This window comes from Pseudonaja textilis, chromosome 1 (assembly GCF_049901715.1).
Source record: "Pseudonaja textilis isolate UNSWEBS1 chromosome 1, rPseTex1.2, whole genome shotgun sequence".
In the NCBI taxonomy this organism is placed as follows: domain Eukaryota; kingdom Metazoa; phylum Chordata; class Lepidosauria; order Squamata; family Elapidae; genus Pseudonaja; species Pseudonaja textilis.
Genome location: NC_141990.1, coordinates 252,256,562 through 252,274,989, shown reverse-complemented (window position 1 = coordinate 252,274,989; position 18,428 = coordinate 252,256,562). Strand labels below are relative to the sequence as shown.

The 18,428-nt window shown below is 35.8% G+C and overlaps 1 protein-coding gene across 3 annotated transcripts in view; it reads left to right on the top strand.

Annotated features, from left to right (window-relative positions):
- Positions 1-18,428, top strand: part of NAV2 (neuron navigator 2) — a 313,572-nt gene that overhangs the window by 229,150 nt on the left and 65,994 nt on the right. For all 3 annotated transcript variants that reach the window (XM_087921262.1, XM_026706454.2, XM_087921261.1), the window contains one exon: positions 16,082-16,220. In XM_087921262.1, the coding sequence (XP_087777388.1) occupies positions 16,082-16,220 (139 nt within the window). The remainder of the gene's footprint in view (positions 1-16,081; positions 16,221-18,428) is intronic.

Genomic DNA, 18,428 nt, shown 5'->3' with positions numbered 1-18,428 from the left:
GGGCTAGATTTATTATGTGGTCCTGAAGAAGTGGTAACAAGCATAGCATAGAATTGTGCACATTAAATGTTATGATGAATGGGAATATAGATAATTCGGGGGCTTCTTTTGCTTCACTTTTTCAAACTATGCTGCATTTCATTATGCAGCTTCTTCTTTGAGATTAAGACCTGTTTTCCTTCACTACAGTTTGCTTTATTTGTCTTGCTCAAATCTTTCAATTTGCCATTGCAAATACAGTCATCTGGTATATAGCGTTATGGTGATTTTTGACAATGTTCAGACCTCAGGTTCTCATGAGATTCAGATGTCATGGTTGTGTGAAAGGAAGGGCCAAAAAGACTGGCATTACATTATTTGAGGTAGCCTCTTATATAGATAAAGCAAAGATGAGAAACTGTAAGGGTGTATGGAAATGGCAGTTTAGGATAGGTTGAACTGACCTGGGTTTGTCACAAAGAAATTAAGCAAACTTACTTTTTGTAACAGTTTCCTTAGGCTTAATTTAAAATGTCCATCCAAGTTCTTCTGGTTAATATCCTCCAAAGCAGTTATTATAATGTGTATTTTATATTTATGTAAAACCATCCAGACCTTTGGAAAATGTTGATAATCTTACAGGGCTGTTCTCTGAGTACCCCCAAATTTATCTGATTCACACATCTTGAAAGCTTGTTGGCCTTGAAGACACCAACCATGCTTTATATATCAGTATGATCATCCTGTTGCCTTTGAGGCACAAGTATGCCAACAAGAAGGATTGAATCGGCCCAGTTGCCTTGTGGCAGGGAGAAGATGTGAACAAAGCATGTTCCATTTTTGTGCATTATGCTAGAGATTCTATAATGGTTACTGGACTACAAAAAGCATGATGGTGCCATCTGTATGGGTAGGCCTGAAGAGAAATAAGCAAATGCTCCTTCTCTCCTCATGTCTGCCACCTGGTGGACGTTTTTATTTCTTAGTTAGTCACTGCCCTAGAAGAGTATGGTATAATAAATCAAGCCTCAGGCAAAGTTGTCTCCCATTTTCTTGTAGTTAGTGTTTTATATAAATATTAGTATTAAATCATAATTGTAGCAATATTATTCATCAGATTGAAAGGGATGCTATTCTAGATGGTTTTGAGCAGCATATGAGCCAATAAGAAAAGAAATAGTGTCCCCAGCTAGGTGTTCTAAGTTTGGTTTAGTAAATGTCAAAAACTAATCTATGTTTAGCTAGTAGAGATAAAAATTGTGGCTTTTATATTTCACTATTCACTTTTTCTAGTCTGGATCTTTAATCTAGGTTTATTTCTGTACCTGATATAGTAGTGCAAGTACAATCTTCTTGATTTTTACTATTTTACTCAGTTTTTCAGATTACATAAATTATTTTCTTTCCCTTCCTATTCTTCTATGCACTGAGAATTAAAATAGAATCTTGGTTAGGTGTCAATTTCTCCTTAATTGCTAGATTTATTTGAGCCTCTTCCTCCCCTTAAATGCTAGACTACAGATCTGAACTTTTAACCTTCCTGTGAATATTTCACTCTCTGGGGTTTTAGTATGGGTGGGATTGGACAGTAGCATTAAACATATGCACTTAAAATAGTAAGAAAAACAACAGTGAGCAACTAGAGCATATTTTGAGTGACAGATGGGCTACCTTAATATTTTCTAATCTGTATGATTTCAGAAAGTCCTGAATATGAATAGACAACTTCATTGTAGATTTGCTTCCCACAGTGAATGCCCTCTAGCCTTCTAAAATCCTTGAGGTCAACTCACATTAAATTCACACTTGACTTAAGCTCTGCTCTTGGTGACTTTGTCTACATGGCCACCTAGTTTTCCTGGCAGGAGTAGTGAAATGATTGCCCCTTGTCTTCTTCTGGGAGATGTTTTGATCTAGAATCCTAGGACTTCTTAGAAGCCAGATATCCAAAACACAAATCAGATCTTCTCCTTTGTATAGTTCCTGGACAAATTTGAAGAAAGGCACCAGATTGCAGCAAAAGTTCATATTTATTTTATAAGAATGTCCACATAGGTTTCAGAGATATGGCTGTTCATTTAGTTTTGGAGTTTCCTGGATTCCTACTTAATATTTTTCTTTTCTCTTTTTGTTCTAATTAAAACAATCTAAATTGACAATTGAAACCTGGAGAATTACAATAATAGGTGTATGCAGCAATTCAGAATCAGTCTACCAATGGTGCTTCAGTATATGTGGTAATGCTCTCAAACACCTGCTGATAATATGTTAGGACGCCTGCCTTTTTTCCTAGGATTCCAGCTGCCATACAATCCCAGGATTACTTTATGTCAGGGGTCTTCAAATTTGACAGCTTTAAGACTTGTGGATTTCAACTCCCAGAATCCTTCCTCCAGGCATGCTCTGGAATTCTGGGAGCTGAAGTCCACAAGTGTTAAACTTGGCAAGTTTGAAGACCCTTGCTTTATGGTGTTGCAAACTGGGACTACATTTGTGTTTTTGTGTATTCCGAACTGCCTTTTTAAGACAGAGGCCAAAGCATTGCACCACCCAAATATTTAGACCAGTTTGTTTAAAAGTATCAGTGGGCATCACATTATCTACCCCACCCTGGAAATTCTGAGCAGTATGCTTTGTTTTATTTTTAAACATGTATAAACCTCCCCACAATATATACCTGTCATTCATTCTCTCCCTCCCTCCCTTTCTGTTTTACACACACACACACACACACACACACACACACACACACACACAGAGAGAGAGAGAGAGAGAGAGAGAGAGAGAGAGAGTTTTGCATACTTAGAAAATGTGCTGACCTTTATAGAAAAGTTCAGGATCTCTTTGTTTTCCAGACTGATGGGCACTTGGCATTCAAATTCAGACTCACAGGCCCTGTGATGAATGATAACACTGAGAATAAACATGAACTATTTGCTCATATTTATCCTTTATTGTAGTTTTATTTTATTTGGTGAGCAATCACTGAATTTCTGTTCAGGGGATGTTCTGGCAGACATGAGTAAGTCCAGTTTGTGCCTCTGATCTAAAGTCCAGAAAATGTTTACAAAATGTATTTCAGATCTGAATCTTAGCCACAACCCACTAGAAGTGTCAGCATGAACCCTGGCTTATACTTCATAAAATTACAGTACCTCTACCATCATAAGTATATGGTGTACATTCCCCTTGGATGCATTTTGGATCTCTATAAGTAAGAAACAAAATAGGTAATGGTTACACATGGATTACATTTTAGTATTCTTAAGAACGCATCAGGGAACAGTAATGGCTACTGGAACTATACAATTTCAACAGCTAGAATTAGTTGGAAGCATTTTATCCCCAGCCTTAGCATGTGCTTTCAGAAGCACCATTCACATTGTCTTTGTTTTCCCTTGGGTATAGTTGCATCACACAGGGGTATTTATGAGTTTGTCCTTTCTCAGAGGCAACAATATAATAGACCAATTTAGCTGATAGCAAGATCAGAGGCTGCAAAAGATCAGCAGTTCAGATTGCAATTGAAAACAGAATTTTTTTTTAAAAGGCTGGAGAATGTAGCACTATTCTGATTTAATACTGAAGAAATGTTCTATGTCTGGAAAGATTTTTTAAAATTAACATATCTAATCTGACAATCACAGTAGTCTCTGAGCTTTTATCTTTAAGAAGCATTATTATATGGGTTAGGCATTTGTGCCTTAGAACTTTTCACACACAGAAAAAAAAACTATCACCAAAATAGAAGTTTTCAGCTACTTCCACAATCCACATAGAGGTAGTCCTCTACAGCAGTTCATTTAGTGATAGTTCAAAGTGACAATGGCACTGAAAAAGTGACTTATGACCATTTTTCACACTTACGCCCATTGCAACATGCACCCCCCCATGGTCACGTGATCAAAATCCAGATGCTTAGCATCTAGTTCATATTTATGATGGTTTCAGTGCCCTGGGGTCATGTGATCAGCTTTTGCAATCTTCTGACAAGCGAGGTCAATAGGGAAGCCAGATTTACTTAACAACCATGTTTCTAACTTAACAAATGCAATGATTCATTTAACAACTGTGGCAAGAAAAGTTGTAAAATGGGGCAGAACTCACTTAACACATGTTTCCCTTAGCAACATAAATTTTGGGCTCAATTGTAGTCATAGCTCAAGGATGTCCTTTATGCTATTCCCTTTGCGCTCTTGAGAAGAAAGTTCTGGAGACTGCTTTAAGATTTAGTATGTTTAATGTGTGCGAGGATCCTGACTGCAGACATAGGATGTGTGAGAAACATAGTGTAAGACAAAGGGGATGCCTTCATTTGTAAGCAGTTAAAATAGCTGGAGGGAAATCTTTGTATCGTTGAAATAGAATCCTTTGGTATGTCATTTGCGTAAGAAATATGAGTCTATCACCCAAAGGGAAACTGGAGGTCAACACATAAATTAATAAAGTCTTTGAGGGATTTTTTTTTTTGGGGGGTGGGGGGGAGGGATCATGGCACCAAGTGATTTATTCATCACTGAAAGCCATGTTACAAAAAAGTGCTATGGGAAGACAAGAGCTAATTTAGGTTAATATCATGATTATGACAAATATCAACCTACAGATATCCTCCTCTAGTATAATTGCAATTAGATATATTTAGGTTGAATAATGTTTTTAAAGATTTGATTGATTGATTATATCCGGGATATAATGGTTCCTTGCCAATGTGTAGAAAACTAACAAATGGAATTTCTCAATATTTCATTTTTTGCTTGATGTTTCATCCTTATAAGTGATATTACGTGATGGAGTGAAAAGGATGCTTGTGCAATTTATAATTTACACCAAACTGGGGGATTAATTTCAGAGAAGCAAGTTTTAATATATTTGAAAATAATACAAAATAAAATTTGACAGACATTAATGTAAAAAGTGCATTTAAAATCAAAGATAAATATGAACAAATATAACATGGGTGATACCTGGTTGATACTGTTACATGTCAAAAGTAGGTGGATATTTTAATGGATGATAAATCTTAAGCCATTTACTGGTATATTTAAAAAGCTATAAGGTGATTCTGCATTATGTAGTGTCCAAATTGTGTCTTTCCTTCTCTCCTGCCTTCTTATATAAACATTCAATGTGACTTATATCATATGGCAGTAAGGCAAAATATAAAACATCATATTAAACTGTGCAACTCAGTGCAGTTAAAATCAGCATTAAAATCCAAAGCTTGATAAAATATGTTCATTGTAATTTTTTCTAAATATTGGGCAATTGGGAGCCAAATACACCTCCTTGTAATAAGCATTCCATAGCCTGGGAACCAAACAAGAAAAGAACATTCATTCATTCATTCATTCATTCATTCATTCATTCATTCCCTTTACATTAGATAGCCAAGCTTCTAACAATGGCGATATCTTCATGGCTGTGCCTCTTACTGATCTAAGTAAGCAGACAGGTTCATGGAAGGCCATAAACTTTTCAGAGTAGTAATTCTAACTTGCTTTGGTCAGGCATGTGCTTAATTCTGGGCATTGTGATTTAAGAAGGATATCAATGAACTATAGTGCATCTAGAGGACTATGACATTTATTAAGGACCAGGAGACCAAGTCCTGTGTTGAAAGGTTGAAGGAGCTGTCTCTATTTATCTTATAGAAGGGGTGTTGTAGCCATGTTCAAATACATCTATTTTAATTTAATAAGGCTGAAAGTTCTAAAATATTTTGACTAAATATTAGTCAACACTGCTTTCTTTTCGTACATGCACAAACAAATTAACCATAGTATCCTCTAGTGTGATGATTACATGCATCTAATAGCTAAGATTAATCAGTAAACTGGTTCAAGAGCCATATCAGCACCCGCCTTGTTGGTGGGCAAGTGCCCTCCAATGGCTTCTGTACTCCTTGGCCTACAGACTTGCCAGCTGCACCCATTGAGGTAAGATGGGATCTGTCCCTTTACCAGAAAAGTTTGCCAACCCCGATCTGAGATAATATGGTAAAGCAAAAATTATTCAATCCCTTTTAGTTTTTTTTCTAGCATGCTATGTGAATACAGCCAGCATGATTAGAGTATTGATATAGACCCGAGGACACTCAGATCTCGAGGCCAGCATCTGCTTGGCCAGTGTATTAATCAAAATACTGGACTTAATTAGGTTTTGGTCTGACTCAGCAATGCTGTACTTCCTTTGACTCATTATTTTTCTGCCAGTTTAACTAGTCTATATTTGAGTTATATAATTTGTTTAGAGAAAACAGGCGGAAAAGTATTCTCAATTTTCATTGTTTGGTTAGATTCTGGAGTCATGCAAAATCTTGATGAGGTTCCATGAAAGACTAAAATCAAGTTTATTCAAATACAGATAATTTTCTAACTCTGAAGTTGCCCCTTAACCTGGGTTCCAGAGTTTGTTTAATTAATGGGTTCTATAGCTTGAAAAAGTTTGAAACATCCTAATTTTTGCCACTGTTAGCTCCTAAACAAAGTGCAAGTTAAAATTAACATTATCTGATTATATGAGAAATTTGACAAAAAAAAAACACTGCCATGGAAGGTAGCAGCTCTTGTTAATTTTGGAACACAGGGCACCTGATGGATACCTATCAGAGTATCTCAGTATCAGCAGAAAAATTTCCAAATAAGTATTTAAAGATATAGCTCAATGACACTAATTTAACAGAATCTGAAATTAATCTAAACCAGCTTCCCTAATATGATATCCCACAAATAAAATTGAATTATACTTTGTAGAATTCCCACCCAGCATAACCATAGTTGTCTAGAAATTTTAGGAAATGCAATCCAAGCACACATGGACCAGATTCCCCCCTCCCCCCCAAAAAAAGTTATGAAGTACTGCTTCACTATACTCTTACTATACCTTTTAAGCCATTGTTGGAGGGCCATGGTGGAAGGGTTGCTTATGAAGATGTGATGCCAGACATTTTTGTGTTATCTAGGTGAATATACAGTAGCTGGATAGTGGCTATGATTGTGGTTTTTGCTATTATGCTGTCATTGATTTGAAAACTATGATTGATGATGTGCCTTTAATCTAGAGATTTGTAGAAGTGTGGTAGCTCACCAGTTAAGTTGCTAGGCTTGTCAGCAGCAATGGGGTGAGCACCATTCTTCACTCCGGCTCCTGCCTAGTAGTTTGAAAGCATGCAAATGTGAGTAGATATATAGATACCATTTTGGTGGGAAGATAACAGCACTTAGTGACATTATGTTGGCCACATGACCACAGAAATCTCTTTAGACAGTGATGGCTCAATGGCTTGAAACAGAGTTTAGCACTGCCCCCAATAGTCAGCAACGAGTAGCAGACTAAAATCCGCAGGGACCCCTTTTTCTTAGATCTAGAACTGAGGAGGCTGCTCAGAGTCAATTTGAATGAGCAGCATATCCAAAGTTAGTAAGTAAATAAACTTTAATGTTTTAAAATGTTCTAAAATTTAAACTGAGAAATAATCTCAGGGATCAAGTGAAGGAGAAGGGCAAATTTTTTGTTATGTTATTACATTGATATAATCATCAGTTTCACTTTGGGGCTCTGAAAGGATGATTGTTGGTGTTGTTTAGATCACCATTTTAGATCAATAGATACTTGAAACAAAAGAGAAAGTGAAATTAGCTGAGCTTTCCCAAAATTACTCTACCCCCCATCTTTCGAACTATGTTGGATGGAAATTATGAGAATTAAAGTTCAAAGCATCTGGAGGCTGAAGAAGTTAAAGAAGATTGGCAAATCTGAACATGAAAATCAAGCTCAACAAAGCAAAAATTGTTCTTGTAGGGAGAAATATGAAATGGTCTAGGCAATAAAAATTCCACAGTCCTTGTTGGGTGTACATAGTTTAAAATGAGAAATGTCTTGGCAGTAATAAATGGATTATTATGAATCTTATTTTTTTACAACTTTAAAATTATTTGGTTTGCTGGTGGAATCTAAAGCAAGAAAATCTTCAGTGGAGAGCAGTGCTCAATAGTGCTTTTAAGTTGTTGTGTTTTTATACTTGGCATGGTTTTTAATATTATTTTACTGATCTGAAACATATTTTTAAGGTTGTATCAATGGGGTTATTGTTGCTTGCTTTTAACCGTGTGAAATATTGCAGTTCAGTTACTTCATTGTTATTTGGGAAATTACATTTGCTAGCTATTTTGAATTGTTTTCTACAATTAAAAGTAATAATATTTGTGATAGGGTAGAGTAATAAATACTGTATGATGTATAGTGTGTGACCAGTGTGAAGAAAAATGGCATTGAGGTAGTTCGCAGGAATGAACAAGTATCAACTCACAGGACAAATTTCCTTTATGTGAAAGAATCGTGAATGGGTTAAAAGGAATGGAAACCAAGGAAGTCATAGTTAGAATAGAATAGAATAGAATAGAATAGAATAGAATAGAATAGAATAGAATAGAATAGAATAGAATAGAATAGAATAACAGAGGTTGGAAGGGACCTTGAAGGTCTTCTAGTCCAGGAGTCGCCAACCTTTTGGATCCCAGGGACCACCAAACTCATAATTTTAAATCCCAGGAACCACTAACTGGTTCTATGGGCATGGCCTAATTTGTGGGAGTGGCTTGGTGGTCATGTGACTGGCTGGCCATGGCTTGTATGTAAATATTATAAATATTTATATAAATATTGAATTTTTTATAAAAAAGAGCAACTTTTACCCAAAATCAGGCAAAGCAGGCAGGCAGATTGAGTTGCTCACAGAATCATTCAGTGATCTATTTATCTGCCATCGGCTACCTGAGTCTGTCACATAAAATTTGCTTGCCGTGAGTCTGCACTGAATAATAGAACCTTCAGTCCTAAGGGAGGTTTTTCAGCAGAGCCGAAGATCTAAAGACTAGCTAGAAAGCAAGAAACCCAACTATTTCCTGCTTCCTAGCTAATCTAAATCTCCCAGTACAGCAGAACAGCTGATGGTTGGAAAAATAGCAATTTAGCGGGCAAATTTGCCAGGTGAGGAGTGAATGGGCAGGGAGAGTTCCTGTGGGCCATGTGGGCGGTGCAGTCTTGTGTTTCTGCGCAGCCTGGATTAATTGCTTTGGGGTGGTGCTCTGGGGGTGAGATTTCTCTGCGGCCCACCAAAATTTTCTCGTGGCCCACCAGTTGGCAACCACTGTTCTAGTCCAACTCCCTGCCTATGCAGGAAACCCTACACCACTTCGGACAAATGGTTATCCAACATCTTTTTAAAAACTTCCAGTGTTGGAGCATTCACAAGCTCTGGAGGCAAGTTGTTCCACTGATTAATTGTTCTAACTGTCAGGAAATTTCTCCTTAGTTCTAAGAGAAATGGAATTCATGTGATCCTCAATCAAAAAACAAGAAGTTTAATGGATAGAAGTTGCATTAACGAGTTTATGGACAAGGTGAAAGTGAAGATGGCTTGCAGAGAAATAAAACTATGGGGATATAGAGTAAATGATGAAGCCTTAAATCAGACTTAGTTACATTTTCTTTTCTATTATAACTTATATTTCATTTCTTTATTTGCTATCTCCATTCTTTTTCTGCACATAAATTTGCTTGCCCTGATAGGGAATGCAATGATTTGTTTATATGATTTTTTTAAAGGTTCTGAAATTATATGGCTATCATAACACTGATAAGATGTCTTTGTAATTGGTCTGATCTTTTTTTAGTTGTTTTGTGCTCATTCTATGTTTATATATCTCAGCAATGGAAAACCTCTTTCTCAGTCAAGGGCCACACTTTAACCAATTTATTTGATCATTTATTTATTGGTTGCTTGCTTGCCAGAGAATGCTGAGATTTTGCAGTTATGCAGATATACTGCGGTATTAAAAGGGACAGAGACAAAATAATTACTATTTTTCAAATAAATTTCAGGGGTGTGTTCTTAGAGGACCTTACAAAAGTGCTAGGGCCTGGGTTGCTTTGCTTCATTTATATCCTGTCCTTTAAAGAAGTTGGTTTCTTAGACCAGCCTTCCATATCCACTGGGCATAATGGCAAGTGTAGTCCAGTAGAATCCACCTATTCTTTTTAACCAGGTATTTGTAAGGTAATATAACTAAGGCATTTGTGGAAGTTTCATGCCTCATCTGAACAGGGCATTACAATCCTCATTTCATTTTTTAAAATGCCAATTAATAATGTCACATTGTTTTCTATAAGCATGCTTACAATTGTTATTTATTATGCTCCTGCTTTAGGTTGTAGATAACATCATTTAGACAAACTATTAATTATGTTTATGGCTGAACAAGATTTCAAAGGCCTCATAAAGACAAGAGATGATAAGTGAGTTGTAATCAGGCACTTATAACGGAGGAAAATAATAACTTGTTACTACTCAGCAGTTTTCAAATGCATTCTTCCTTTATTGCATTGCTTTAAAAAGATTTCCTGTTAAATACACTGAATTCATTCCTTAATAAACTTAAAAATATATATTCTATGATCATTATACTTTTGTTGCAGATAGATAGTCCACAATCCAATAGATAATGAATGAGTGTAGATAGGATTTCTAATCCACTTTTCACTGATGAGGTCCATCTAAGGTCCATTTCAATTAGCCTTTGACATCAATGGATTGATAGTAGCATTTCCTCTCAGGCAACACTAACATTCAAGATATTGGTGAAGTAAAACTAAGAAGGAGGCAAATAAACAGAGCAAGCTGCTTAAATTATGATGATCAAATTATTCTGTGGGAGGAAAACTCAGAAAGAAGGATCCATCAGTGACGTGATGGTACTGGGGATGGGTTTATCACTTCAAGGTCTATACCAGGACTGTCAAACTCGCGGCCCAAGGGCCAGATGCGTCTCGCACTGGCCATGCCCATGCCCAGTTTAGTGAAGAGGGAAAAAGTCCCAATATGTCATGTGATGCCACCGTGATGATGTGAGTTTGACACCCCTGGTCTATACCAATAAATAGCCAAAGTGAAAAAGTGCTCTTTTTTTTGCAACAAGATCAAGAAGTTTGATGAAAAAGCTGATACATGTTCATCTGTTGATTGCCCCTTGTAAAGCTTTCATTATTTAAATGCATCATTTTTTAAAAAAATGTTTTAATAAACTAGGGGAAAGTTACAAAACAGGACCTTTTGGTTTTAAATCTCTGGTGATGCAGAGTTTTAAAAGATAAAATTATTATTCCCCTAATTTATTTTTTCAACATGAAGCAACATGTCTTCATTTATCCTGCAGGCTGATGGCCCAACTTTGATAACAAATCCTGTTCAATTGCTGGATATCGTTCTTGGAATTCCTCATACCATGATGTCAGTATTGGGTGGAATCCCAATGGGGCACAATGGAAACAAATTGTTTTATGGTATAATTAAACATGCTTGGTAGCCTTTTCCTTCCTTTAAAAATTCTTTTTTATGCTGTACTAAAAGAAGCGAGCAGCCAATGTTTTAGAAAAAGGGAATTTACTAAGCAAATCCCCAGTTCGAAATATAATATGAAGTTTTTAGAAAGAACAGATTTAGAAAGTTACCAATGTCAATATCACAAGGTCTTCCTCTCTGAAGTGTAAGATACCTTTTGTGGGAGTTTACAAAGAGAGTTACTCTCAAACTTTTAATATATTACTTAGTATGTACACAAGAAAGTGCCTTCCACCTCGTTCCAGTTCAGTAAAGCCCTTAAAAGCACCTGAAAGTCATTGATTGGTTGGAAGAATTTTTGAAAAATATATACACCTGACTATTCCTAGTAGACAAATACAAACAAATCATTAGAGTGATGATATTTCTCAGAAATAACTATGAGACTTCTGTACTTGGTTTGTAAGTCTTTGAATAGTTGCTGAGAAGTAACATTTGACTGTTGGAGAATAGCATATATATTCTTTAAAAGTATTGGCTTTATTATCCTATCTTTCTGAAAAGGGTGAAATCCTGAGGATGGCTGTACCGAGCAGTGCTGAGTTCGGCAATGTTCATAATCAGCCATCACAAAAGCGATTGTGTGCAGAAATAATAGACTTTTGAAAATTGTGCTTGTAAGTATGTTACCGGAAATATGTATTTTGCACAATGTACTTTTAAATATGTATTCATATTTGATCTAGAATTTCATGATTGTATATGTATGTGTGCAGTTGCTCGGAATATAATCACCAGCATTTATTTTTCTATAGTATTATGGGAAAAGTAAATTAGGTGGCTTCAATCTAGGAAAATCCTTCAGTATATCATTAATCAGAATATAGTTAATATTTGGAGGCTGCTTGTGGGGAAATCATGCCAGGCTAACACTCTCCAAGGCATATGCTTTTCTTTAAGTCTGATATCAGCTTCAGAGTTTGAGGGAAATGAGATTTCTTGTGATTATGGTTCATAACACCAGGAATTATTTGTTTGTTTGTATGTCCTCTTTTTAAAGGGTTGGCTCCATGCAGACTCATGGAAGTTAATAGATAACAAGCATATTAAAATAACCAAAATGAATTATAAATAGAAAATTTTTCACAGTTCATGGAGAGCTTGTTAACATTTATTTGAAGAAACTATCTTTCCTCTCACAATTTTAACACCTTATTTTCACAGAACATATATCAGTATTTTTTTTCAATCTTTTTAAAATTGTGTTTTTCCTTAGACAGAATATGAGGCAGATTAAGGTGTCTTTAAATTAGGTTGTTGGTTTGACCTCCAAGCTTGGCAATTGGTTGCAAATGTTTCGTCACCATTTGAGGATACATCCTCAGTATGTTTTGAGTCGACAAGCTCAGCACTCAAATCAACAGCCCAATTATCAATCCAAGCTACTAATATTCAAACACATTTCAATGTCTTTAAATACCTGGTTTCAAGTATCCAACATAGGTGTCATTTGATTGGACAAACGGAGAGAAAGGAAGTTATAGCTGAGTAGATTTTTAGGTTTTTAATTGCCTTAGCTAAATTGCAATGATCCTACCTTTGCTTACAGAGTATGGAAAGCAAGAGTTGAAGAGAGCTATTGTATTTCCTTTTTCTATCTTTACTTTTAAACCTGAACTACAGGGAGTCCTCAACTTACAACAGTTCATTTAGTGACTGTTCAAAGTTAACAACAGCACTGAAAAACGTTACTCATTACCTTTTTCACGCTTAGGACTGTTGCAACATTCCCATAGTCACATGAACAAAATTCAGATGCTTGGCAACTATGATGGTTGCAGTGTCTTGAAATCACATGATTCCCTTTTGTGATCTTTTGATAAGCAAAGTCAATGGGGAAGCCAGATTCACTTAACAACCATGTTATTAACTTAAATGCAATTATTATTTAACAACGGTAGCAAGAAAAGCCATAGAATGGGGCAGAACTCACTTAACAAGGGTTTGACTTAGCAACATAAATTTTGGGCTCAGTCATGGTTGCAACTCGAGGACTACCTGCAGGGGTGGGATCTGACAGGTTTAACTACCAGTTCGGTGATTTACAATGTGCTTTACTGCACGTTGCGCAAGCGTGTAAATCTTCGTCAGCTTGCTGCCTGGACAGCTGAGCAGCTCTGCGGGCAGCAGCATTTGAAAAAAACATTTTTTTTCTGCTTTTTCAACTGCAGCTGTGCCTCGAATGGCAGCTGAGGTTGAAAAAGCAGGAAATAAAGGTCAGGTAAGAGCCTAGGTAGGCAGGTGGGCCAAAACAGCAGCAGACATAGAACCGGTTCTATGTTTGCTGCTCTTCAGAGCTACCGGTTCCACAGAGACAGACAGAACCAGTAGAATCCCACCCCTGACTACTTGTACTGAAATGCTGATGCCTAGGAATTTCTCATCCCCTCCAAAAACAGAAGAAATTCAGCCATTTCAAACCATGTAAATCCCAGCTGTACCACAAGCCTGGGAACAGTCTGCACAAGGTTTTTTGGGTAATGAAGTTATCTAAAAGAACCATTTTCGATTTCATTTATTGAAAAGATGATATGGTTTTATAGATCTATCATACATTTTGTCATCAGTTCCTTCCTCAAACGTCAGTGGGATATATTACAACATAAGCGTTTCTTTATTTCCATGCAAATATCATTGCTAGCTTTGATGTATGTATGTATGTATGTATGTATGTGTATACATATGTGCATATATATATAATTTTCCTTTAAGAACGAGAGGAGTTTGCATTCTGAATCAGTAATTGAAACTAGTACATCTGACCAAAATCATAGTCTGCCAGTTATTTACTGAAATTAGTAGCTCAGTCCCAGATCATATTTTCTGAGTTCATCTTTTCCAGCTACTGTTTATGTGTACATTTCATAATATTTTGCAAACAGCTGGGTGAGTGCCTAATAATTCCCTAGGGCTGCCTTGTGAAAAATGAATAAATATTCATTTTTCTCTCTCCTTGTATTTGTATTAAATGCAAAGCATATAATATGAAAGTTACAACAGCATGTGTAGTTGCATTACTTTCTGGGCTACACTCATGTTCAGGGAACAGAAAAATTGCATCTAGTTTTGAACATAGTAATCTTGCCTTTGTACTTGGTAGAAGAGGATGGCAGGCTATTTAAAAATGGAGCGATATGATCATTTGTTGGTTAAAATTTTGGAAATTAGAGCCAGCAGGCCCTTTTGGGATACAGCTCTTATCCTATATTACATTCTGCCATTTGAACCTGAATTTAGAAATCTGTATATTGAGAAGGTTGATGAAAGGGCAGATCCCTCTGTCAAGGACACCTATGAAAGGAGACTTGCTCACAGGTGCACTTTGAGGGCATCCCTGGGGAACACAAATGAATTCCTCTTTGAAGCAGTTCAAAGTTTGCTTCATTTGATACTTTCTGGTTTCTCAATCGTGCTTATCCAGTTCCCAAGGGTACCTTCACCTTGCTCCATGAGATATTTCCCAATCCTATTTTCTGGTTATAGAATATCATAACTTTAATACATAGGTATTCATGCACCAAACACCCTTAGCAATTATGCATAATTACCCATAAATATTTCTTTTAGTAGTATATTGTGGGAAGCTTATCTGAAATATTGGTAAAATTGGGACAAAGGAAATGTTCTCCATAATTTCTCAAATAATTCAATAACCAATAGTGACATGGTAGATTTTTGTTATGGAATGCAAGTAAAGAGTTAACCAAATACTTTTTTTATAAGGGAGACAATGCAGAAAACAAAAACAAAAAATACTTGTATTGAGTAAATAGTAGGAAAAGAAAGGAAATTGACAATTGGTATACTTAAAAAGAGAAAAATACAGGAGGCCTTTGTGAAAAAAATTAAGTATAATTCTAAAAAATAAATTAAGGTTATTTGATGTACATTTTAATAGAAGCCATTTATATGTTATAGTAATTTTTCATACAGTGCTGACTTTAAATGAAATATTAAAAGGTTGCCAATGATTGATCATCTTCTAAATAATAAAAGACGTAATATATTGCTGTATACTTAAGATACAAAAGACACAACTATATCAACATACAGTGATAAAAAAGCAGCTAACTTTACGAGAACTCCAAGTTGGGAGATAGGGTGGCAATGAGGATTTTAAACTATGCTCCCACCCTCCAAAAACAGAAGAAATTCAGCCACTTCAAACCATGTAACTCCCAGCTGTACCACAAGCCTGTGAACAAGTTCCAGGATTGCTGCTGATAATAATAATGAAGATGAATTGAAACTTTGATCCCCATTATTGGTGAGCAGAATGATTGCCTTCAACACAAAATTATGGTAACACAAAATGCAGTACATCTGTGTTCAAAGTTTAGAAGCTCTTATTTAATAATTAAAATAAGAACTAATTGAATATTAAAATGACTTCTGGATTGCTATTTTCAAATCCAGAATTATTTTCTTCATTGTTCCCTAAATTGCGGCTTCTTCTCTTGTTCCTTCCAAGTTTTATAGTAGCATTTCTTTAAAAGCAACCTTATTTTTTTTCAGAATATGTCTAAAAAGAAATGTGAAAAATTGCCTGAGATGTTTGCTTAGGATTTTCCTTGGTTATGTTGGAAGATTTTGAAAACAGCCTAAACCAACTAGATTAATATTTTCTTAAAACTTTGCTTTCTTGGTATATTGGTAACTGCTTATTTGAGTTATCTTTATGGGGATTCTTTTGTCTCTCTGCAGCTGGGATGACAGCAGTTCTGTCAGCAGTGGGATCAGCGATACCATAGATAACCTCAGCACTGATGACATTAATACCAGCTCCTCCATCAGCTCTTATGCCAATACTCCTGCATCCTCACGGAAGAACCTAGAATCCCAGGTAAGGTTTTCTTAAATTTCAGGTAAATAATAATAATGCTGAAGGCACTCACTACTCCAAGAACTAAGTGTGTTTATTTTCTCATTTGTAACTAATGAGAATAAATAATTGAAAAATGTCAGGGTTGACTTCTAAATACATTTATTAATTAAGCATAGCAACAATAGTTAGAAAATTCTGATGCTTGCTTTGAGGGATGGTTTACTCAGAGAGATGGGACCAAATTAGAATTAGTATGGATTAGAATAATCCATGCTAATGTTCCTACTTAATATTGTACAGTATCTATGTGCTTATATGGCCAATTGTGTGATACATGACTGAAAGAGGTGACAAGGGGTTGAGATTAAGAGAGAAACTACTGAATGTCTTAGTTTTGTTAACTTGTTTTTACTATCACTGGCTCCCTTCATGCGCAGAATGAAGAGTTGTGTCCAATACTATCCATCCGTCACCAGAAAGAATTGGATTGTTTTAGACAGCCTCCTTTGGATTCTCAAATCTTTAGAAAAAAAAAATTAGAGACACTTCAGAGCAGATTTTGAGAATATTTAGCACTACTTGTACATCTGAAGTCCAACAATATGAGGTTAAATGCTTTAATAAATACACAATCCTACTTACACAGACATTTCATGTTTTAGAATTGGCCATACTGTTTTTAGATACATTAATTAATGAATAGAAATGTAGTTTTGGTCACCCAAAGCTCAAGTGTTATCTACATTCTTAGAGGAAACGTGAACACTTGCTATTTAATTAAGTATATTCTGATTTTCTAGACCTGCATGTCGCTACAAGCTAAAAGCAACTTTTGGCAGCTTTTCACAAGTAAATTATATTCTAAGGTTACTTTCTTGTTCATAAAATTTTCATTCAACAGACAACTTATAAAGAATCCTGAATCAGTTAGACGTTTTTAACTACGGTATTAAAAAAATAAATTGGGATCATATGTATTATGTTTTTGTTGCTTTATATATTACACATATAATTCTTGTTATGCACACGCCACGCACAAACACATGATCTATTGGTGGGGGAGATCTTCCAAACAAGTGTGAAATTGTCTATTTGTTCAAACTTACTACTGTATAACTATTTTGTTGTTATTCATTCCTTTCCACACACTAAAAATTACTTTAATAACAGTTCTTGATTTATCATAGAGTTGTCAGAAAGTATTAAATTGCTTTTGTTCACCAGTGTAGGAATTGTGTTACTCTTTGTTCACTTGAGCACATAGCCATGGTTGTATGGAAGAGTTTTGCCTCTGTTTGTAAACTGGGGGTTTTGTTGCTTGAGTTTAAAACTGCTAACACTAAATTCTAAACTTGATGTTCTGTGCCCTGCTTTGAAGCACCCCTCAAAATATATATATTGAAAAATGTTAGAGGCACAGCTTGCATTTTTCCTCCCATAACTATTATTTATAGAAAATTAAAACAATTTTCCCAGAATTCTCAGCACACCTTTCTTAGCAAATGGAACCAACCCATAAAAAAGTTTCCGCATTGTTCTGATTATCATACCAGTCCAGATGATGAATATGATTTATTGGAAAAATGGCTGCATCTTGATCATTTCTGAGCCTCACTCTGGCAGGAGAAATTGTAGGAGGCCCCTGTTAGTCTCTAGTGGCAAAAAATCAGGAGGAGTCTGGCAGCACCTTTTAGAGTACATGTTTTATTAAAAGCTTGTGCCTTTTAATAAAAATTGTTAGCCAAAAAAGGGCTGCCAGACTTTATTTATTTTGACGCACATTTCTCCTGTTTCCCTTTTCTACTCTGTACTTTCCATTTATACACTTTTTGCAAGTATTTTGTCTGTAAATGATGATCCATTTTTCTTCACTATTTCTCTGTGTCATCATATTTTTGTGTGCATTTTTTTTGAGGATCGCATCTCAAAATTCAGAAAAGTACACCAGCTCTGTGAATTCACAGGCTAGTTTAAAAAGTACAAATTAGATAAATTCACGTCAAAATGTGAATCCCATGAATTTCACCTCCATCCAGGTAGTTTTTACATTATAAATAAAAAACAATGTGATGGACTAGGAATAAATAGGAAATCTCTGGGGTTTTTTATTTGTGTGTGTGCCTTAACTATGAACTAAGTCCATGATGGCGAACCTTGCCACGCATGCCAGAAGTGGTATACGGAGCCATCTCTCTGGGCACGCCAGCCATCACCCGTTGATCTTCC